This window comes from Danio rerio, chromosome 21 (genome assembly GCF_049306965.1).
Source record: "Danio rerio strain Tuebingen ecotype United States chromosome 21, GRCz12tu, whole genome shotgun sequence".
NCBI lineage: Eukaryota > Metazoa > Chordata > Actinopteri > Cypriniformes > Danionidae > Danio > Danio rerio.
This window is the reverse complement of record NC_133196.1, coordinates 44015418-44039770: the sequence shown is the minus strand read 5'-3', so window position 1 is coordinate 44039770 and position 24353 is coordinate 44015418. Positions and strand designations below refer to the sequence as shown.

Below are 24353 nucleotides of genomic sequence, written 5' to 3'. Positions count from 1 at the left end.
CCAGCTGCGTCGCGCCAAGAGCGCATTCGCTATTTACAGGACGCAAAGTAAGTCTAAGTGGAAAAAATTAGCATTTCACAAGCAAACAGTTCACAGTTTTTTTTTACAGAAAACTGTTAAACAGAGCATCTACTGCGTGAGAATGAGAGATAATGGATCACTTTTGCTCTTGGATAGGGAAAGTCTCAGAACGCCTTCCTTTTTAGACCAGAACGCCTATGGGCGCACAAATGAGCGCTAATGCATTTGCTATTTAAACAGCGTATCGCAACGCCTCAAAACGACTCTTGCGCCAAGCTTAAACTACCAAAAGACTATTGTGCCGTGCCTTGCGCCCCACTGCGCCGGGTGTATGATAGGGCCCTTAGACACAAACAGGCACAGTCCCTATATAGCAGTTGCCATAGGGACTGATCATGCAGTACAGGTTTTCTCAGGAGATCATCAATAATTCACAAACATCCTCTTCTCAACCACCCCCCCCTCCCCCCACGTGTTTTCATCATTCAATCTGTTGTTATCGCTTCATCCTCATGAGCCTTCAAGTTGTTAGTGGGTGCTTCATGGGAACTGCGGCACCACCTACACGCGCAATGCTGTTATACCACAGTTACAGGAAGTTAGGCCATGACTTGCTCAAGCTATACCGCAATGCTCTTAAGATTTTATACTCCACGATTTTTCTGAAACCACAGACTTGCCTTTCACATTTGGAAACGTGTGCAATGCATATACAATAATGGAACGCATGTACAATATGCAGCAGGTACGGGATTCCTTTGAAGAAGATTGGTGTGTTGTACATTAGCAACCCCTTTTGTCTAATATCCATTAGTAGTCATCTGCTGGCCTCTGAGCCTGAGAAACAAACAGTAACCAATGAGGCATCTGCGTTTTACAAATCACACCGTTATTAAAACTGCCTTCAGCTCCAAACACAGCAGATGTCATTTTAGGAATGAGGATCACAATTAGACTGAGAATAGCCTTTCTTTTTTCCTCAGCCTTTTCTGTCTGTGTTTTATTTCTGCCAGCTCACAGCGCAGCTAGCCAGTTCCAAACACTAAAGATGTCATGGCAACACAGAGCGATTATTATGGGCTGTCAGGAACGGAGGCGAGAGGTGGCTTGTGAAAAAGAGAAGAGTTCGATCCGGACATGATTGATGCTCTCCGCGGAGGGTAGTAGAAGACACACAAAGAGAAGACACTTACACTGTCATTCGCTATGACGGCATAAGGAGAAGATATAAAACATATTGAGACAGTTCAGGGGAATATTGCTATGGCTTGATCAATAATATGCAGGCTCTTGGAAATTCGTCATGATGGTTTGAGAATTTATCTACGGACTGTCTGCTGATCATTAGCGACCCTCGGGATGGGGACAAGATTAATTGGACTGAAGCAGATTTGAGGTGTTGGTTTAGAGGTTAAACCCACAGGCCTTTGTGTTGTAAGATTATTGTGGCATTAGCGGTTCTCTACAAGCTCTCAAATCTGTCTAAAGCAAAGGCGAGTAATACCCTCTTTTCTTTCCTTAACTTAGCGCTTCATCAGACCTGTTTTTACAGCACTACACACTCAGAAAATATACACTACTGTGGCTACCACTCAATGGTTTTTGGTCAGTAAGTGTATTTAGTTAACCTATTTTCCAGAAAGACAAAATAGTAGTTATGTAGCTTATTGTAACCTTATTGTAGGTATGTATACAAAGTGTAGTATTAAATCTTTATAAAGTTCTAAGATGTACAATATTAATGCTCTTTACATTTACACTCAAACATATTTTTGTTGCTTGTTCAAACTGCTTATTTAAAATGAGCTAAAACAACACAATTGAGACTTACTTGAGATTTCATTGACACATCTTAATTGTGTTTTGTTCAATCTACTTAAATTTCATTGATTAATTTTTTTTGGCAGCTTAGTCCCTTTTTTTAACCAGGGGTCACCAAAGTAAAATAATCGGCAACTTATCCAGCAAATGTTTTACACTGCGGAGACACTTCCAGATGCAACCCAACACTGGGAAACACCCATACACTCTTGCATTCACACAATAGGGTCAATTTTAGCTTATTCAATTCACCTACAGTATAGCGCATGTCTTTGGACTGTAGGGAAACGGGAGCACCCGGAGAAAACCCAGGCGAACATGGGGAGAACATGCATACTCCACACAGAAATGCCATATGACCCAGCCGGGACTCGAACCAGTGACTTTCTTGCTGTGAGGCAATCGTATTATCCACTGCACCACCCCATTTAAATTTCTAAAAACTAATAGGTTAATTGAATTCTTTCATGTTGTCCCAACACAAATCGATTGTGTGGAACCCAGCATTGTTGTACATAGTCTACAAATAGGCAGTAAAATATCGATTTTTTAAATTGTTAGATTTGTCTGATGTTTGAGAAAATATAAACCGTGACTATCTTTATCAGTTTTTTCACTGTTTTTGCTGAAAAGTACCATAAAATTGTGTGGCGTGACAACAAAAACGAAGAAAATCTACACTTAATACTGTATGAATCACAAGAGAGATTGTGTTTATCTTTATTGTTGGACACTTGGCGACACAGTGGCGCAGTAGGTAGTGCTGTCGCCTCACAGCAAGAAGATTACAGCAAGGATTCAAGCCTTGGCTGGGTCAGTTTTGTTTTTTGTTTTTTGGACTGCGTTTCCTTCGGATGCTCCGGTTTCCCCCACAGTCCAAAGACGTGGTATCAGGAAATTGGATTGGCTAAATTGTACATAATATATTAGTGTAAATGAGTTTGTATGGATGTTTCCCAGAGATGGGTTGCAGCTAGAAGGGCATCCGCAGTGTAAAACATGTGCTGGATAAGTTGGTGGTTTATTCCGCTGTGACAACCCATGATTAACAAAAGAGACTAAACCGAAAAGAAAATAAGTGAATGCATGAATGCTGGACACTTATCTCCATAAAGCGCTGTTTATTTCATATGAAATTAGGAATTTTTTATATGACTTGTTGCACATTTTCACTAAATAGAGAAATCACACCAAAGGACAACAAAACTTAATTTCATAGTGGTTCCAAAAAAAATCACCTTATTGGCCTCACAGGAGGCCTCAGTCACATGATCTTCATAAGAGAGTCTTAAAAACATAAAACATTGTACTGTTCTAAACCTTTTTGATCGGTAGTGAATGTGTATTTCCAGCCTGATCTCACGAGAAAACGTAAGTATTTTACGTTTTGCCAGTTTAGTGGCTAATTCGTACGAATTCGTACGAGTTCAGTCGTACGAAATGGTACGATTTTAAAAAGGAGGCGTGGCACCTGACCCCACCCCTAACCCCAACCGTCATTGGGGGATGAGCAAATCGTACTAAATTGTACGAATTAGATCATACGAATTCATACGAATTAGCCACTAAATGAAAAAGTTACGAATTGCCGTGAGATTGTGTTGGTATTTCTCTTGTATTCCTATAGAATAGAGCAGAAAAGATTTTTAGTAGTTGTTGGCGGTGGTGGTGTCATTTTAAGCTCTCAGACTTTCTCAGCGTTGCTGTGTATGTTGAATGTCAGGGATGACTCTTCAGTGCCCATGCAATCTGCTGTCTCTACTGACCCAGTTCCAGTACCACTCACACACAATTTGCAGTGTTGTTGACCGTCCCCTTCAGCGTTCCGCATTGTGTTATTTGTGAGGGTGGACAGGCCTCTCCAGATGCATTGTGTTAAAATGTTCTCTCAGGCTAGAGATAAATTCAGGCAAATAAAATTCAGTAGACACTGCTGCTCTTTCTGCTTGCTGTTCTGCCAGTAGCCTTATGCCTTAGTCTGAAGCACTAAATCACTAGGGGACATGATAGACGACTATGACACACATAAACACTGTAAAAAAAAAAAAAAAAAAGAAGAATATGAATGTATTGTAAAACAAAATTCAGTTGGTTACAGACTTCTTTATTAAGTAGAGTGAAGGATGCAACACAGGCTCATTGTGAATAAGTAGCCCGTATACATTTCGAGCAAGAATTATGTAGCTACGTATGGCTGCATTTCATTTTTAAAACGAACAATATGCTGCTGTATGACACGACTGATGGTTTCTGTTTGTTTTTGTGCAACCAGTTGACCGTTACCTCTGTGTGGACGGCTTTTCCATTGTTATCAGTTTGCTCAGTAGCTCAGCATGTACACCGGCAAACTTGAGACACAGAGCTGAGTTGACCACAACGACGGGGTTAAAGACAAGTGAAGAACGGTTCCAGAAACCAGGTAAAACATAAAGGAAGGACAAAAAATAAAATAAACAACTAAATAACAGGGTGAGAACATGGTAAGATCTGAAAACATGATAAAAATCAGACGGCCATGAGGGCTTTTCTTTTTCTGGATTGCTTTTGAAAACAATGTTGGTTGGGTTTAGGGAAGTGGGTGATCAGGTAAATCAGTGCTTTTGAAAACAATATCGGTCGGGTTTAGGGGAAAGGGTGGGTGGTGGTATGGATTGGTCAGTCAGTCAGTCAGTCGACAGCGGATTTATGTGAGAACAGCAGGCACGAATGGCACTCAAATTTAAGATCTAAATAAGCATACTTATTGACCTATTTATATATATAGTCCTATAATATTCGTCTTTCGGATGAGACGTTAAACCGAGGTCCCGACTCTCTGTGGTCGTTAAAAATCCAAGGATGTCCTTTGTAAAAGAGTAGGGGTTTAACCCCGGCATCCTGGCCAAATCTGCCCACTTGGCTCTGTCCATCATGGCCTCCTAACCCTCCCCATATCATGATTGGCATATCATCACTCTGTCTCCTCTCCACCAATCAGCTGGTGTGTGGTGTGCGGTCTGGCGCAAAATGGCTGCCGTCGCGTCATCCAGGTGGATGCTGCACACTGGTGGTGGATGAGGAGATTCTATATATATAATATATAATATATATATATTATTTTTATGTGATTATACTGAATGGAGGACATTTAATTTAAAAAAAGCATTCATTCATTCATTTTCTTTTCGGCTTAGTCCCTTTATTAATCTGGGGTCACCACCGCAGAATGAACCGTCAACTTATCCAGCAAGTTTTTACGCAGCAGATGCCCTTCCAGCCGCAACCCATCTCTGGGAAACATCTATACACCCTCATTCACACACATTGGACACTATGTACAATTTAGCCTATTCTCCTGTACTGCATGTCATTGGACTTGTGGGGGAAACCGGGGCACCCAGAGAAAACCCACGCAAACATGGGGAGAACATGCAAACTCCACACAGAAACACCAACTAACCCAGCCGAGGCTCGAACCAGCGACCTTCTTGCTGCAAGGTGAACGTGCTACCCACTGTGTCACAGTGCAGCCCTTTGAAAAAAGCATAAATAAAAATAAAAATAGGCTCAAAATAATATTAATATAAAGAGAGCAAGCATAGTAGCATTACCAGTGGATCGCAAAGATAATTTTAGTAAAGGTTGTACATATATTAAAATTTTATTTTTTATTATTTTTTCTACTTTTATTTTTCATTTGGATTAAATTTTGATGGACATTTATTTTATTCCAAGTAACAAACATATTTTAGATTTGCCATTATAGCTTCAGTTAACTGTTATAATCTGAGCAGTATGGTGGCTCAGTGCCTAGTGCTGTCGCCTCACAGCAAGGTCACTGGTTCCAGCTGGGCATTTCTGTGTGGAGTTTGCATGTTCTTACCCTGTTTACATGGGTTTCTTCCGGGTGCTCCGGTTTCCCCCACAATCCAAAGAGATGTGTTGTAGGTGAATTCATTCATTCATTTTCTTAGTCCCTTTATTAATCCGGGGTCGCCACAGCGGAATGAACCGCCAATTTATCCAGCAAGTTTTTACGCAGCGGATGCCCTTCCAGCCACAACTCATCTCTGGGAAACATCCACACACACACACTCATACACTACGGACAATTTAGCCTACCCAATTCACCTGTACCGCATGTCTTTAGACTGCGGGGGAACGCAGGGAGAACATGCAAACTCCCGACCCAGCGACCTTCTTGCTGTGAGGCGACAGCACTACCTACTGCGCCACTGCCTCGCCCTATAGGTGAACTGAATAAACTAAATTTGCTGTAGTGAATTTGAAAGTGTATGGGTGTTTCCCAGTGCTGGGTGGCATCTGGAAGGGCATCTGCTGTGTAAAACATATGCTGGATAAGTTGATTCCACTGATGAATAAAGGGACTAAGCTGAAGGACGAAGGAAAATGAATGAATGTATTAACCCTGCATAGTACTGCATACATACTAAAGACATAATAAATAATAATAAATTTAAAACGTTTTAATACATTTGCAGTGTGTGAAAGATGTTCAGCGACTGTGCAAACGTTCTGCTAGCTGTAACGGTATAGTTTCCGTTCCCTTAAATTTCATCTTTTTTTCTTTTCTTTTTTTCTTAACATAATCAAAACATACATGTTTAGCAAAGTTCAAATCAATAACATATTGCAACAAAATAACAATCGTTCATGCCATGGCGCACACACATTAGTATGTCTGAAATGTCAGCGTGAGAGAGACAGTCAGGGGATAATGGAAATGAACATTAGTCCAGCCCCTTTTAATAAAACAGAGCTGCTTTTAGTTTTGACCTCATTTTGGGCTGTGTGTCGTGTGGGGAGATTAGGCCCTGGTCTGTCTCTCTCATGAGTAGATGTGAGCGCAGTGACCTCACCTCGGGGTGTGTTTGCCTCACTGAGCTGCAGCGTGTGTGTGAGTGTGAGTGTGTGTGTGTACGTGTGTTTGTGACATATCAGGACACAAATCTGTATGATGACATGGGTATGACACAGGTATTACAAAAAGGGGGTGAAATATAAGGACATTTGTGACGTCCTCATTTCTCAAGATGCTTATAAATCCTACAGAATGAGTTTAATCAGAGAGTAAAGCTGCACACAGTCTCTTGTGATGGTTAGGTTTAGGGGTGCGGTGGGGTGGGGTGAGGGCAATATAATATACGGTTTGGGCTGCATAAAATGAATGGAAACCTATGTAATGTCCCCACTTTTCACAAAAACAAACGTGTGTGTGTGTGTGTGTGTTTAAGGGCTGCTGGCTCTGTGTTAATGGGTGGAAAATGTAAAATGGCACGTTTACAACAATCCATGTGTGCTGTCCTCGACTTAACATGCATATGAAAGGTTAATAACTCATCAGATCTTGATTAATCCCGTATCTCTGTCTCTGTGTAGATAACATCTGGAATGATCAGAGTCTGGAGCTGGACTCGGATCTGCCTCCAGGATGGCGCACTATACGCGACAGCACAGGCACCTATTACTGGCACGTGCCCACGGGCACCACACAGTGGCAGCATCCCTCCTACAGCGCAGAGGAGGAGCAGAACGCCATTAACGGAGTCACTGCCAGCCAGATCAAGGTGAGATGCTCTCATCTCTCTCTCTGTGTATACTTGTTAATATGGTTTACGAGCAATTTGTTCAAATTTGCATAATGATAACATGGGTATGATGTTGGAATGACAATATTAAAGTCAGCGTGAATCAGATGTTGCTGAGACTTTTATTTTAGTATGTTGATGTACTTCCTGCTGAAATGGAATATTGAGTAGGGGCAAGGGCAGATTTAGCGATATTGGGGACCTAAACACTTCCATGCAGGAGGCCCAAAAGATCTTAAATGCACCTTTTGTAGTTTATTATTTTTATTAATTATTTATTAATTATTTTATTAATATTATTATAATTATTTTTTCTTATATCATTAAATCAAATTTTCTACATTTTATCTAAATGCAAAATAATAATAACTTGTGAAGTGCCTTGTAAAACTTTTGAAACGGTTCGCTTTTTAAAAAAATGATATCTCAACTAAACACAGTTGAGGTCAGAACTATTAAACTCTCTGAATTATAACCCCCGCCTGTTTATTTTTTCCCCAATTTCTGTTTAACGGAGAGAAGATTTTTTCAACACATTTCTGAACATAATAGTTTTAATAACTCATCTTTAATAACTGATTTATTTTATCTTTTCTATGATGACCGTGAATAATATTTTACTAGATATTTTTCAAGACATTAGCATTAAGCTTAAAGTAGAATTTAAAGGCTTAACTAGGTTAATTAGGTTAACTAGACAGGTTAGGTTAATTAGGCAAGTTATTGAGCTGAAGTTGCTTTTTGAACAATGACAGCCTTCCTATACTGTTTACCCTGCTACTCTGAATATTCCCTCTGAAATAGCATGTAAATGTGGCTAAGTAATAAATGTAATTCCTGCACGCCGCTAGCACTAACTGACTGGCGAAAGACATGTACTAGTGGGTTGTCTGTCTGCTGTTGTGACGCGGTGCGCGCGCTTGGGATTTCAGGGGGTGTGGCTTTGAATCACAGTCCCTCCCCGTCGTCCAAAGATAATATGCTAAGCGGTTAGCATTTTGGAAGATCACCTACTGCACCTTTAAGCTACAAAACAGCTAACTGAAATTAAATGTTTCAATTGAAATGGTGCCATTTAGTTTAGAATGTACATACTGTCACCCGACAGATGGAAGACAATGCAGAGAATTTGGTGAACAAATCAAGGCAATGGCAGATTCTAGCTGCTTGACTGGTGTATTTAGCATTGAGCTCCACTGTGTTATACATGTGATTGTTTTAATTGCAATAAATATTTTAAAAGGTTAAACTGCATTAGTTAATATGATTCAAAGTAATGTTTTCTATTTATTTAGAAATATTAGGGGAAAAAAAATTGGAAATTACCCATGGCAACTTTAATGTACAATAGTTTAGTATATTTATCTTCAGCCCACGGTTCTTAATGAGATTTGGTTTTTGGCCCTTTCATACAAAAATGGGCACTCCTGCTCTATAGTATCAGATTAGACCCTCTGCCCCCAACCCCACTATAAGATGATTCTTATTTTCTTTTCATTTGATGCGCTTGAGCTCAACCACTCCCATTGGGAGAAAAAGAAAATGCCATGGCTGTTTTTTAAACAGGGGAGAAGCTACAGTTGAGATTACGTCAATCATCAAATAAAAATGCACCTTACAAAACACGTCAGGGTGGTTTATAAGGACTTGCCTTGTGTCCTTGTAATCAAAAATGCTTAAAAAAATACTTTACAGGGTCTTTTGACATCTAAAATTAGCCACAGATTTTCTGTAAGGGTTGGTTTAGGTGCACTCTCAGAAATAAAGGTATGAGAATTGTCACTGGGGTGGTACCTTTTTAAAGGGTACACATTTGTACTTGAAGGGTCCATAATGGTACCTTAAAAGTATATTTCATTCATTCATTCATTTTCTTGTCGGCTTAGTCCCTTTAGTAATCCGGGGTAGCCACAGCGGAATGAACCGCCAACTTATCTAGCAAGTTTTTTACGCAGCGGATGCCCTTCCAGCCGCAACCCATCTCTGGGAAACATCCACACACACATTCACACACACACTCATACACTACGGACAATTTAGCCTACCCAATTCACCTGTACCACATGTCTTTGGACTGTGGGGGAAACCGGAGCACCCAGAGGAAACCCACGCGAACGCAGTCAGAACATGTAAACTCCACACAAGAACGCCAACTGAGCCGAGGTACGAACCAGCGACCTTCTTGCTGTGAGTCGACAGCACTACCTACTGCGCCACTGCCTCACCCCTTAAAAGTATATATTAGTACCTAAAAATTTTAAGAGGAACACTTTTGTACATTTAGATACTAATATGTAGCATTGAGGTATAACAGTAATATGAACTTTTTAAGTACAAATTTGTATCTTTTATAAAAGGAACCACAACAGTGACAGCTCACATACCTTTATTTCTGAGAGTGTGTAATATGAATAGGCCAAATATGAAGGAATTTTTACAGTATAAAATACATTACGGGTATTGAGAGTCCTCGTAATTCTCTTATGCTAGTATGTGTGTGTGTGTGTGTGTGTGTGTGTGTGTGTGTGTGTGCGGTCTCATCTCCGCTCTTGATTTCTTCAGCTGGCAGCAGATGGCAGGAGGGAATCCAGAGGCAGACTGACTGAAAACCCACTGCCCTCTCTGAGTGAAAGGTGAGCGAATCACAGCTGCGCTGGTGGCTCTGCAGATGAGGACACACAGATGCTTCTCTCAAAGTTAACAACTCAAAGTCTGTGAAGTGCGACGTTATTTAAAAAAATTTTCCTTTGAAAAGTAAATTTATGGGTGATTATAGGACAACAGTCATTATATTATTACTTTTTCATCAAAATAAAAAAACTAAACTTTTTAACAATATTAGATTAATTCTGATTTTAGGAATATTTCAAGTAGTTTTGTTTGATTGGAAAATTGTTGTGTGGAAACCACTTATTACCAGACTGCATGACTTAAAATTATATTTAAAACGTTTAAACATTTTGTATCATTTATTTATATAAAAGAATGTATTATTATTATTATTATTATTATTATTATTATTATTATTACTATTATTATTAGTTAATAAAATATATTTTGTTAGCTTTTAGTGTGGAAATACGAAGAGAATGAAGCCTTTTTTTACATTCTTTTTTTATTAAACATTTTGATGTTGGAACAAAGCCAGAGATCCACCCAACAATAATAAAATAAAATATTAAAAAGTTAAACAAAATAAAAACAGTAATACTGTAATAATAGGTACAAAATCAGATTTTAAACATATCTGATACAGTCTCTCACATATTCAACCAAAATTGTACAGTATTTCAGGCGAGGCAGTGGCGCAGTAGGTAGTGCTGTCGCCTCACAGCAAGAAGATCGCTGGGTCGCTGGTTCAAACCTCGGCTCAGTTTCTGTGTTTCTGTGTAGAGTTTGCATGTTCTCCCTGCATTCGCGTGGGTTTCCTCCAGGTGCTCCAGTTTCCCCCACAGTCCAAAGACATGCGGTACAGGTGAATTGGGTAGGCTAAATTGAGTGTGTGAATGTGTGTGTGGATGTTTCCCAGAGATGGGTTGTGGCTGGAAGGGCATCCGCTGCGTAAAAACTTGCTGGATAAGTTGGCGGTTCATTCCGCTGTGGCGACCCTGGATTAATAAAGTTACTAAGCCGACAAGAAAATGAATGAATGAATGTACAGTGTTTCACTGGCACTATTTATTTAGGCTGTGGTGTATTCCAAATTAATTACATCCAGTAGATAGAGCCTCCAGGAGAGATCAGCCGGAGTAGATGGATCCAGACATATTTTGTTAGGATTTATTTATTTTTTTTTGCAGCAGCATCAGCAGTCAGAACAACTGACAGAATCTTTCTTTGGTTGATGGATAAGGAAAATGATGACTCGTCCAGCATGAGAAAAAGCAATGGGTCGCAATGGATCTGAGTTTCCATTAGCTCTGATAGTAGGTCTTGTACCTTGGACTAGAATAATACAATTTGGGGACATCACCCCATTGATACAAATGAAAAACTCTGGTACAGCATAGTGGCTAGACACACAAACAGACCAAGGCAAGTTCTCCTTCTGGTGCTTTAGAGATGATGAGAAATCACCTCTTCTCTTGGTCTCTAATTTGTTTACCTCTCTGAGGAAGCCTGTAGATGTATATTTGAATAATAAGGCTCCATCTGGAGTCCTGTGAAAAGATGACTTCTCCGCTGGCTGCCAGCGGAAATGACGAAAGAGGGCTTCATATCTGCTTGTTAAGATTAACTTCTATTAAACTGTCTATTAGGTGCCTAAGCTGAACAGCAAATGAAACCAATATATGCTCAAAGTGTGCTATGCTGTTATCCTATTGTAAATCATGATTGTAATGTTTATATTCATGCCCAATCTCAGATGATCAGACAGTGATTCATCTTTCATAAATCATTAAAATAATGGGGTGCAGCAGTTGCATAGAGTTTAAAACAACCCAAGCTCATTCTGAAAACGTAGTCCAGCGGATGTTTCTGGACACCGCGAAATACGTCCCGGGAGGTACGTATGGCTGCATTTCATTTTTTTTTAAGCGAACGCTACGGGGTTGTGTGCTTACCTCCGTGTGGAGGGCTTTCCCGCCGCAAGTTTGTTCGGTCAGCTCATCGTGTTCGAGTCCGGGGAAGAGCGGTTCCAGGAATCAGGTAAGACAAAATCAGAAAAATAAAGCGAACGAGTTCATAACAGGGTGAGAACGTGGTGAAATCTGAAAACGTGGTTAAAAAAAAACAGATGAGGGGTTTTCTCTTTCTAGACGGCTTTTCTAAATTGTTGCTTGGGTTTAGGGAAGTGAGCGGGTGGGCGGGTCAATACTGGTTGGGTTCAGGGAAGGAGGAGGAGTAGTCAATCATTCGGTCTGTCAGACAGCGGCCTCTAGTGGGTTGACGCGAGAACAGCGCGGGTGCGAACGGCACTCGCGAGAGACGTTTGAGATACGAAAAAGTGCACACAGCGACCTCTCGTGGATTCGCGAAAACAAAAACTGCACAAATACGTACCTCCCGGGACGTATTTCGCGGTCTCCAGAAACGTCCGCTGGACTACGTTGTCAGAATGAGCCTGGGTTGGTTTAAAATCACTTTAAAGTCATTATGAAACAGAAGTAGTTTTTTTTTGCCCCTATTATATCATACATCTGATTGAAATGGTTTCTAAAATAGAAAAAAAGTAGGATGGTGCTTGATTTTGTCTTTTGGGAACCAATTGGATCATTGAAGTGTGTTGCTAACAGTTTGGAGAAAGATTTGATTGTCAGTATGTACGTTGTTTAAGAGGATTATCGTCCATCGGAATCACGATTTAATGATGGAATCATATCAAATTAGTTTAAACCACTGCCTCCCCTGAATGCAGGGCAGAAACGAGACCCACCCTCATTACCCTGCTCTAAAGCACTAATCACTCCACCCTAAAGAACTGATAGTCCTGCCATAAAGCCATTCCATGTGACCAGTAGTAAGGGGAAAGTCGTTTCAAAGGGGGGAGGGTAGATTACAGTAGTTGATTAATGATTATAAAGGGCAAAAATTATTTTTACAAAACAATGAAATGCTCAAATACATAGTTTATAACAAGCTCAACTATATGCAAATAAAAATGAGAAGTATCCGTTTTGATTTCAAGCTAACAATAGTGTGTGAAATTATTATAAAGTGGTCATAAATGGCTGTTGAGTTTTATTTAAATGAAAAGAAGCTTGGACCCAGAAAGATCTACACCTTTTCTGTATCTCACAACTTACCTAGCAGATTTCAGCCAGTCAGATGTGGTCTGAACCACTGTGGGACAGAGAAATCAAAGAAAACAGGCCATTTTACCTTTGGCTAACCTCCAAACACTGATATCAGGCCATGAGGTCTCAGTCACACTAATGCCTGAACAAAAGTGCACGCTCACCATGGGAATTGAGGATGCTGAGAAGAGATTTTCCACTGTTTGTACTAGTGCTAAACGTGGCCTTTGTCAGTGAAGGACAATAAGCTGTACAGTCATTTAACAAACTGGAACGTGACTTTATTAAGTGTGAGGTTTGTCATTGACTGACTTTTATAACGACTTTGTTTGGAGAGCTCTGATTGGCGGATGTTGTTTTTTAAGATCAGCTGACAGGGAATGAAATTACTTTTACTTGCTTTGTCAGCAACTTAGAATATAACAAGACAGAGGATGTAAATTCGGTATAGTCTCTGTTTCACTACATTCTGTCTGCAGTGTACAATAAAATGTTTGGGAACTAGAGTGAAATAAAATCGAATTAGCAAATTTTCCATTTATAATTCAGTTCGATTGTGCAGTTAACTTAATGTGCAATGCATTAATAGTATTATTTATTTATTTAAATATATATATTTTCCCCTAAGACAGAGACTTTAAGGAAGGATATAGATTTTCTGAATAAATCGTAACAAAATTAATAACTGTGCTTCAGTTTAAGAATAAAATATGTTTAGCAATACTTGTACTGTAGTAGAATTTAATTATTTAATATAAAAATGCAATACTAATGTCCAAACTCATTCTCAAAAATTACTCCAGCAAGCTTTTATTTTGATGCGTAATCAGCAAATAAATACATGCATTGTCATTTTCGGAGTATATTGTTTTTATTTTGACCTACAAAAGAAAAAAATTAATTAAATAAATAAATAAATAAATAAATAAATAAATAAATAAATAAATAAATAAATAAATAAATAAATAAATAAATAAATAAATAAATAAATAAATAAATTTAAATTTAAATTTAAAATATAATGTATTTATTTATTTATTATATGTATTTATTTATTTATTTTTCTTTTGTAGGTCAAAATAAAAACAATATACTCCGAAAATGACAATGCATGTATTTATTTGCTCATTACGCATCAAAATAAAAGCTTGCTTGAGTGGTAGTCCATCATGTTTTTATCACTTTATATGGCCTAATCTTGTTAGAAAAATGCTCTTTTGTAACAAATTTTGTTTGGAATAATTTGTATCTTCATTTTAATGGATTTTATTGTTGGTATGAACACATTTTAGGGAAAGAGACATGGAAATATTATTGAAATAAAATTTCAACAATAGGGGAATTATTAATTAAATTCAATGAGATCTATTATAACAAATAAAATATAGTGTTTCTGACATTTTTCTTTATTTCATGGATTTGAGTTATACAGTATCACAATACTACTTGGTATCACAATACTTCAGCTGGTATAGTGACATGAATTAATGATATCACGACAACCCTAAATTGCACGTTTTCCTAAATTGTGGCACGCAAACTGTCTCAGCCACAATATTTTTAACCTCTATACAATACATTTTTTTTCTCTCCAAGACCACTGTTTATTTATATAAAGGAAGTATGCAAAAAAATCTATGCACAAAACCGAGTGGGATAATTATAGAAGCTGATTCTTTTACAGAACAAACGACCCCACTGGTCTGAATAGGCTTTTCTAGAGCAGAATTGAAAGCGCTTTCAGTGGAAACATAACTGAGCGTTCAGCATCTCAAGACTATTTATATTCCTGTTTGGTTGTTTGTTTTTTTCCTGCTGAAATGAGCCCAGTGTTTAATTATGAGTCATTATCATAATGATGTGCTCTCTTGCTCTGCTGCAGGCCCTCCTGGCAGGAAGAATACTTCTGTGCCAACATGGATCCCGACTCGAAGGTAAACTCCTGCTGTGTGCTGCCCTAATACTTCTCAACATGTGCTATTTATTACAGTTTTCTCTGCTATTAGTGACTACCCGCAGTCCGACCCACAAATATCACACCTAATGACGGAACACATCCTGAGGAAGAAAGCTGAGGGTTATAGTTTATAAAGCAGGGTCGATTTTCTTTATTCAAGGTCATTGTTTCTTTACCCAAATATGGTTGCAAGTTCAGTCGTTACCAACATAGTGCTGTGTTTCCTAAAACCACGGTGGAGAGCAACCCAGGCTCATTGTGGAAACGTAGCCCTGCGGACGTTTCTGCGGACCGCGAGGTACGTCCCGGGAGGTACATATTCGAGCGCTTTTTGTTTTTGCGGATCCGCAAGAGGCTGCTGTGCACGCTTTTTCGCGTCTTGGGCGCCATTCGCGCACACGCCATTCTCGCACGTAAAGCCGCCGGATCGGCCGACTCGGCCGCCCTTCTCTTCCTCCTTCCCTAAACCTGAGCGACGGTTCACAAAAGCCCTCGTCTTCGATTTCGACGGCGTTTTCGGTTCCGGCCACGTTCTTGCCCTTATTTTTCCGATTCTGTTTTTCGTCTTACCTGATTTCCGGAATCGCTGTTCCCCGGACTCGATCCCGGTCGTCGTCCCCGCGGCCGGCTCCTCCTCCTCCTCTGGGGCCTCCGCTCCGCCGACGCAACGCTGTGAGCTAAGCGGACAAACTGGTTGCATCTGGAAAGCCCTCCACTCGGAGGCGAGCCGTCGGCCGGCGAGCGCGAAGAGGAGGAGCGGAGCGGCGCCACACCGCCCCGCAGCGTTCGCTCGAAAAAAACTAAAAGCGTCTGTACGTACCTCCGGCCACATAAATCGCGGTCTCCAGAAACGTCCGCAGGGCTACGTTTCCAGAATGAGCTTGGGTTGGTGGAGAGAGTACTGTATCATTACTTGTCGAAAAACGTAGTCCAAGTAAAGTAAAAATATCTGTTCTAAATACTATTAAAGGTATAAGTAAAACATAATCCTTTTAAAAAATGTAGCATTACAGTGTGAAAATGATTCCAGCTTATACAAATAAAAAAATAGCTTATATCAGTGCAATTTTTTTGTTAAGTGTAAGTTCAATTATTTGCCATTTATGGACTATACATTTAAAATGTGAGACACATGTGTAGACACATCACATTAATACTGTACGTTCACCTATAATAAGCTAACAAAAAGCAGATTGATGTGTTTACAAGTGGAGTGAAACCGTCTCAGATTCCGAATGTAATTATGGTTCACTTAAGGGAACGAGATGCTGCATCTCCTTTAGGAGAGACAATGTGATACCATTCCTCGCTTACAACCTTCTGAAGCACAGGTGAAATCAATCCACGTAACGTAACACGTAACGTGCGTGTGACCTCAGACCAAAGGTACAAAAGCACCATGCACACAATGAACTTCAGCTTATACCTCTCGAACGGAGCGCAACAGGCATGAAAAGTATGGCAAAGCGACACAGCATCTCGTTCCCTTAAGGGAACCATGGTTACATTCGTAACCTGAGACGTTCCCTCCAGGGAACTCTACGGTACAATGAGTTCTCCTTGTCATGCTAGGATACTAGAACCCAGAGTAGGGTCCAGGTCCAACTAATAAAACCTTATACAGGTATGTGGGATAGACCACCCAGCTTTTTAGACCAGAACGTCTATGGGCGCACAAATGAGTGCTACTGCATTTGCTATTTAAACAGCGTAGCACAACGCCTCAAAATGACTCATGCGCCAAGCTGAAACTAGCAAAAGACTATTGCGCCGCGCCTTGCGCCACACTGCGCTGGGTGTATGATAGGGCCCTTAATGTGAGGTGAAAGTGCTAACCACTGAGCCTTTGTGTCACTCCTATGTGCACATCAGTATAGCATAATTTTGTGACAAGGTATAATTATTATTGTTTACATTACTGTGAGGGGTATGTTTAGGGTTGGGTTGGAGTTAGATGTTAATAAACCACAATGCAATTGGTAATTAAACCCTTAATCGACCCATAGGGTCAGGATATTTCCTTATTTTTTTTTTTAAATGTTCACTTTTCCTCAGGGGCATAAAATTATATTTGCTTTTAATTCTGAAAACACACAAAAAGCTGTATTGATTTGGTTGTTCTACAAATCTGTTAAAAATGTATATATAGTTTTTGTATATATAATTTCCTTATGTAATTGCTCTGTAAATGTCTGGAAACTTGAATGTGATTTTTTTTCATGGGCCAAATAAGGGTTAATAATTGATATAAATAATAAACCTTCCATCCAGCGCTGTATCCTTTTAGCAACAACCCAATGACCTCTGAAAACACAGGAGATGCAGTTTTAAGACTGCTTTATTGAGTCTGTGTAAAATGATACAAGGCAAGGTCATGGATACAGTATATTCTCAGTACAAAACATTCTGACTTCCATCAGTCACCAGACAGAAGGTAAACAGATGCTTGCTGGTATGATTCCCGGTAGGAGTGAGCCATCTTGATGAGTTTTAGGAAGACACTTAACCCCAGGATGCTTCAGTGGGCTTGTCTTTTTAACATGAGAGTTCTATTTGATGAAAGCTGAAGAAATAATCGTTATGAGAGATACTAATGGCTGATAATGTAAAACATCCTCCACTGTAATAAAATCAATGCTGTCCTCAATGTCAGTAAAATCTTAATGCCAAATGTATTTTTCCGAATAGAGTAGTGATAATGTTAAGGATTTGTTATAGTGAGATCTTAACATTTCAGAATATATAGAGAATTTCAGCTTCTAGAATTGCAGGTACTGTGCATATCAAGCATCTTTCATTATCCCTAAACTAAAACGACACACAACAAATGTGTAATTTACAAGAAACTGAATCCATTATTACATAAAATATAGCAAAAATGCTTAAATTTGCTTCTGTTGTTGTTCAACTTAATGTTAAACATTTTAAACCACTAACAGAATTAACAATAACAAAGTTGACATTTTCCACTATTTTGTGTTTTAGCTCAAGATGCTAACCTCAAACCAGCTACCACATCAAGTCTAAAACAGAATTCTATGGATCATCGTATTTTTGTTTTTAAAAAGTAATGGAGTAAATCCGAAACCTTTTGTGCGAGAGTAGAATAATAAATTAAATAGAATTGCCAAAGAGTTGTATGAGAGAAGAATAATCACATGCGCAATGCCTTCCACAGTTTCCCGCCGGAGTAATTGACATCAACTATAGGAAGTAAAATGTTTTTTTAGCAATGCTTTACAGATGGTTATGCCTTTTTATAACTGATGTAAAAGAATTGACCATAACATAAGAACAGACATGTGTTTTAAATAACTGATTGCAGATAATACAGAGAATTGATGTTTGATGCAAATGTTTATTTCATTTACAATCAAGAGGTTGAATATTATACTTCAGTGTTTCATGATAAGTGAAGCTAATTGAAAAATTCTCTAAAAACACATACAAACAAAAGGGCGAAGCAGTGGCGCAGTAGGTAGTGCTGTCGCCTCACAGTAAGAAGGTCGCTGGGTTGCTGGTTCGATCCTCGGCTCAGTTGGCATTTCTGTGTGGAGTTCGCGTGGGTTTCCTCTGGGTGCTCCGGTTTCCCCCACAGTCCAAAGAAATGTGGTTCAGGTGAATTGGGTAGGCTAAATTGTCCGTAGTGTATTAGTGTGTGTGTGTGAATGTGTGTATGGATGTTTCCCATAGATGGGTTGTGGCTGGAAGGGCATCCACTGTGTAAAAACTTGCTGGATAAGTTGGCGGTTCATTCCGCTGTGGTGACCCCGGATTAATAAAGGGACTAAGCCGACAAGAAAATGAATAATTAATTTTTAATATCATCAGTTAATAATTAAATAATTTTTTTTAATTAGGTTTTTTAAAATATTAGAAGGTTTATCTGAGCTTATAATTTGACTTAATTTCATCGTTATAGCTTCAAAAACAATTCTTGTGATTGTCACTGTATTCCATGTGATTTTGTGACCTATGTCGCATTTTGGACTTTAAGGGCCCTATCATACACCCGGCGCAATGTGGCGCAAGGTGCGGCGCAATAGTCTTTTGCTACTTTAAGCTTGGCGCAAGGGTCATTTTGAGGTGTTGCGCCACACTGTTTAAATAGCAAATGCATTTGCGCTCAAATGTGCGCCCATAGGCGTTCTGGTCTAAAAAAGCAGGCGTGTTTTGGCACGTTGCTTTTTTGAGAAACTGTAAATAGTCTGATCTTTAGACCAGAACAAAGTCGGTCTATTGTCTAGTGCGCCTGTCTTACACACTACACACAAGATGTAGAGCAATACGCAAATATCTTTACATATGAAAAAGATATAATATTTTAAAGATATATATAATAAGGATATATATAGGATATATATGTATATATATATATATATATATAGATAGATAGATAGATAGATAGATAGATAGATAGATAGATAGATAGATAGATAGATAGATAGATAGATAGATAGATAGATAGATAGATAGATAGATAGATAGATAGATAGATAGATAGATAGATGATTAAGATATTACAAAACATATTAATTTCTAGCCTATACATGTAATAATAATAATAATTGAAAAACCACTGCCTTCATACTTTCTTCATCTCGGGAGGCTTTTTCAGTTCATTCAATTTGCTTTTGTATAATGTTATTATTATTAGCAGAATTATTTATTATATCCATATTTATATTTGTTTTATTAAAAACAAGCTTTTGTCTACCTGTCAGGTTTTAGACCATATGGGGCACAGCAGGTGTATTTGGAAATAACTCAGTATTTTGACCACACTTTGTTATTATTGTTCATTTATTCATTTATATACGAATATTTGCACTTAAAAAACAAAATTAATTATTTATAGGCTAATTGATGTCTGTGCGGTAAGGTTTCCCTACCCACGAGAGCAAAAGCGAAAGTGAACTTACTTTACGTCATGCTAATAGCAATGCGCTTATGGCGCGACGCAGCTGGCTCTTAAAGGGAATGGGAGATGAGACTCTAATTGGTTTATTCTCAAAACACACCTATAACTCATTAAGAAAATAAACTCAAACTTTTTAGACCATGCGCCACGGCGCAAGGCAGATTTTCCCGTCCTTAAATTAGCAAAAATGCGTTCTGACACGCCCTGAAAGCGTTTGCGCCCTGCGTTTTGCGCTCTGAGCATGGACCGTCAAAATAGAGCCCTAAATATCACAGTATGATTTTATTTTTTGTATTTGTGAGTTGTGTCTAAATCTTAGAATTGTGACTTTATTCAAAGTAACTGCAGCTTAATTTTTTTACTACATATTTCACAGTCGAGGCTTTCTAATTCACAATTGTGACCAAAATTACAATAGGAATTTCATTGTAATTGTTTTGTCACTTCTTGTAATTATGCTAGCAAATTTGGGACTTTTCACAATTAATTAATTAAAAAAATTTTTTTTGTAATTGCGACTCTCAGTGCTGATTGTATATGCAACTTCTTGTTCATTTTGGTGTATATCAATTTTGAGGCTTCGGTAACACTTTACAATAAGGTTCATTAGTTAATGCATTTACTAACATGAACTAATCATGAACAACACATGTACAGCATTTATTAATCATAACTGAACATTTACTAATGCATTATTAACATCCAAGTCCATGCTTGTGAACATTAGTTAATGCATCATGAGTTAACATGAACTAACAATGAACAACTGTATTTTCATTAACTAACGTTTAATAAGATGAACAAATACAGTAGTAAATGTTTTGTTCATTGTTTGTTCATGTTAGAAAATGCATTACTTAACATTAACTAATGAACCTTATTGTAAAGTGTGACCGAGGCTTCAAATGTCACAGTTGTGACTATCATAACATGACTATTCCTCCTTGTGAATTAATGTTTTAAAATCATGACTTTAAAGCGTGAGTACATGTAGGCGAAAATTTCTATTTGTCTTTCAGTGTTTTGCTGTGCGCTCGCTGGGCTGGGTTGAGATCCCCGAGGAGGAACTAACCCCGGGCAAGAGCAGTCTGGCAGTTAACAACTGCATCCAGCAGCTGTCCCACAGTAAAGCAGAGGGCCGCGATGCAGAGGGAGCCTGGGGAGAGGTGAGGACAGCCGGCGCTCATAATACACATGACTCACAATAGATGAGATGTGCTTATGCTTGGACCCACCCAATGTCCTTAGAGGTCCTTTAATACATTCAGGCTAGTATAACCGCAATACTAGCATTCTAACATTGCAATAGCACAAAACAATTATGCTATAGACATTTTGCTGTGTTACCACTAGGTTATATTTAGAATTGAGACACATTGACCCCTTTCACACATACAGACCTTTCCGGAAAATTACCGGCAATTTTCCGGAAAGGTCTGTATGTGTGAACAGGTCCTTTTTGAAAATACCGGTAAATTCGTTCTGGCTATTTTCCAGAAAGAGAAGTTGTAACATTACCGGCAATTTGCCGGAATGCTGCGCTGTGTGAATGCAGACGGAAGATTGCCGTAATAAGCGCGTGCACGTCTAGAACGTGCTGACGTGAGACGTCTGCTTTAGCCAATAACAACAGTCAGACGCATTTACGTCCGCGCGGTTTATGAGAATAAAAGCCTTTGAATATTTTTCCAGACACATTTAGCTGCTAGAAGTTAGTCAGATCAAGTTTATATGTTCTTCTTAATGCCAACTGTGTAAATAATCATCGATGAGATGCTTATGATAAGCCGTTGTTTGTTTACCTTCAAGCTTTGTGTGTGCCTGTGAAACAGCCTGTGAGCGCCTGCACACGCACATATTATGAACATCTCGACATGCGAAAGTGATCCTGCGAAAGTTGTTCACAATATTGATCATCCACAGAGTTTGTAATTTAGTCAAATGTTTACAAATACAAGCGCAGCCGTTTAAAGCTCATTTGTGGTGAATGATGTCAGAATTTACCGGTATTTTGGAATGGATGTGTGAATGCTCTTTTCAGGAAAATTTCCGTAACGTCCTCGCCTGTGTGAACAGCGCTTTTTTGAATATACCGGTAAAGTCGTTCCAGAAATTTTCCAGATATTTACCGGTATCACTGTGTGAAAGGGGCTAGTAATACACTAGAAACTTTTCCGTAGAACTTTTGAGTAAACTAACACATTTTTTTTTTTTTTTTACTTAAACTCAATTTTTCCAATTGTTTACACACATTTTCTGTAAGCAGGTCTCATTTGAAAACAAAAGACCATTTTGAGAAGAAATCACATCGTTTTGAACGTAGAGTTTCATTTTGCAGAAGAATTGAAGAGTTTTGCCCTATGTGTGAGTGTTTTGTGATTTGTGTGTAGAGTTCTGACAATATGAGACCTGCTTACAGAAAATGTGTGTAAACAATTGGAAAAAACTGTTAAAAAAAAAAAAAAAACAGCTATACTGCATCCTCTTTTCTGTTTTGGTCTGGCCAAGCAGCAGGGAAAATGTCATCCTGCATGGCGAATCCAGCCATGAAAAGCATCAACTGCTATAGCTTGGAGAAGGGGTAACCATGTGTGTGTGCATTTCAGTCATACACTTTCCATCTCCAGGCAGAAAAACAATTCCTCAATGGGTTTGAGGAATGGAGAATATGGAGGTAGATGAATCACTAAAAATTGTGAGTGGGCAGTGAACCAGTTATGATCCAGATGAGCTCTGATTTCTAAACTCATGTGAGAAGTTAGTATGCTAAGTAGGGCAACTGACTTTACAATTTTGACAGACAGTGTGTTCCTTGTGAAAACAAAAGATTTTCTGCATGAAAATTGTGTAAAATGCAGAGAATTGTGTGTAGTGTTTTGGAAAAAAGTGTGTTGTAAACCTGCAATTTGAGTGTAAAGCAGGAATTGTGCTTGTAGTTTAGCAGAATTGGTTCAGGGGGTTGATGAATCAGTTACACGTTGTAGAAATTGTGTCTGTAATACAAGTAATTGTGTGTAAACAACTAAGAAAAACTGTGGTAAACATGGTCATCAACAATGGTGTTAACAGTATTCCTCAACATTGACTTGGTTCAATGTGTATAGCATGACTGATAACAATATAAAACAAATAAACAATTACAGGCGAGGCAGTGGCGCAGTAGGTAGTGCTGTCGCCTCACAGCAAGAAGGTCGCTGGGTCGCTTGTTCAATCCTTGGCTCAGTTGGCGTTTCTGTGTGGAGTTTGCATGTTCTCCCTGCATTCGCGTGGGTTTCCTCCGGGTGCTCCGGTTTCCCCCACAGTCCAAAGACATGCGGTACAGGTGAATTGGGTTGGCTAAATTGTCCGTAGTGTATGAGTGTGTGTGTGGATGTATCCCAGGGATGGGTTGTGGCTGGAAGGGCATCCGCTGCGTAAAAACTTGCTGGATAAGTTGGCAGTTCATTCCACTGTGGCGACCCCGGATAAATAAAGGGATTAAGCCGACAAGAGAATGAATGAATGAATGAATGAATAATACTAAAAAGTATCAGTCTCGGATTAGCGAAGATAACCTAGCTAACAGAAGCACAACAGAAGGTCATGGTAATTTAAGGTGTGTGTGTGTGTGTGTGTGTGTGTGTATGTGTGTGTGTGAGTGTAGGGTCAGGATATGATGATGGTCCTTAAGAAGGACACTCTCAGCCTAATGGACCCTGTGGACCAAAGCCTCATCCACTGTCAGCCCATAATCAACATCCGCGTATGGGGAGTGGGCTGCAACAACGGCAGGTAGACTGAGATTTGTTGTTATTTTTGAGCCTAAATTTTTTATGTCAGTTTCAGTGCTGTCACACATAGATTGAATTAGCATTTCCTCAGAGTCACCAATGACTACAACTTAACAGAAAGCGAATGAGCTCGCTAAATGATAAAAAGCCACCAAGCCCTTCAGTTCAGTCATATTTTCAGTGACTAGCAGTCGCAGGTCTTTGACAACAGAGATCTTTTTAAATGTACGGCTGAAGTGAAACTTAGTATAGCTGTTTTGAGTTGAGTTGGGGTTTTCCAGTTACAGTTTTTATTGTTTTGCCACAAATTTCAGAACCCTGATGTCTACTCTAAACAATCACTACTTTTAACACACACTCTGCAGTGTTCAAAACTCAGCATGCTGCATTCATTTCTTTAAAGAAGTCTTGCATTTGCAGGATCATTGGTTCACATAATCCTTTTATCATACAAATACTACAGGATCACAGCTTTCGATCACAAATGCACATCGTTTCAATAAACGATTTTTAACAATCATTAAATATTGTTTGTTT

The 24353-nt window shown here is 39.0% G+C and overlaps 1 protein-coding gene across 1 annotated transcript in view; it reads left to right on the top strand.

Moving 5' to 3' along the window:
- apbb3 (amyloid beta (A4) precursor protein-binding, family B, member 3) overlaps positions 1-24353 on the top strand; it is a 53589-nt gene that overhangs the window by 10289 nt on the left and 18947 nt on the right. The window contains exons 2-6 of the mRNA XM_021469236.3: positions 7222-7409; positions 9993-10063; positions 15051-15102; positions 21066-21212; positions 23690-23817. Coding sequence (XP_021324911.1) covers positions 7222-7409; positions 9993-10063; positions 15051-15102; positions 21066-21212; positions 23690-23817 — 586 coding nt within the window. The remainder of the gene's footprint in view (positions 1-7221; positions 7410-9992; positions 10064-15050; positions 15103-21065; positions 21213-23689; positions 23818-24353) is intronic.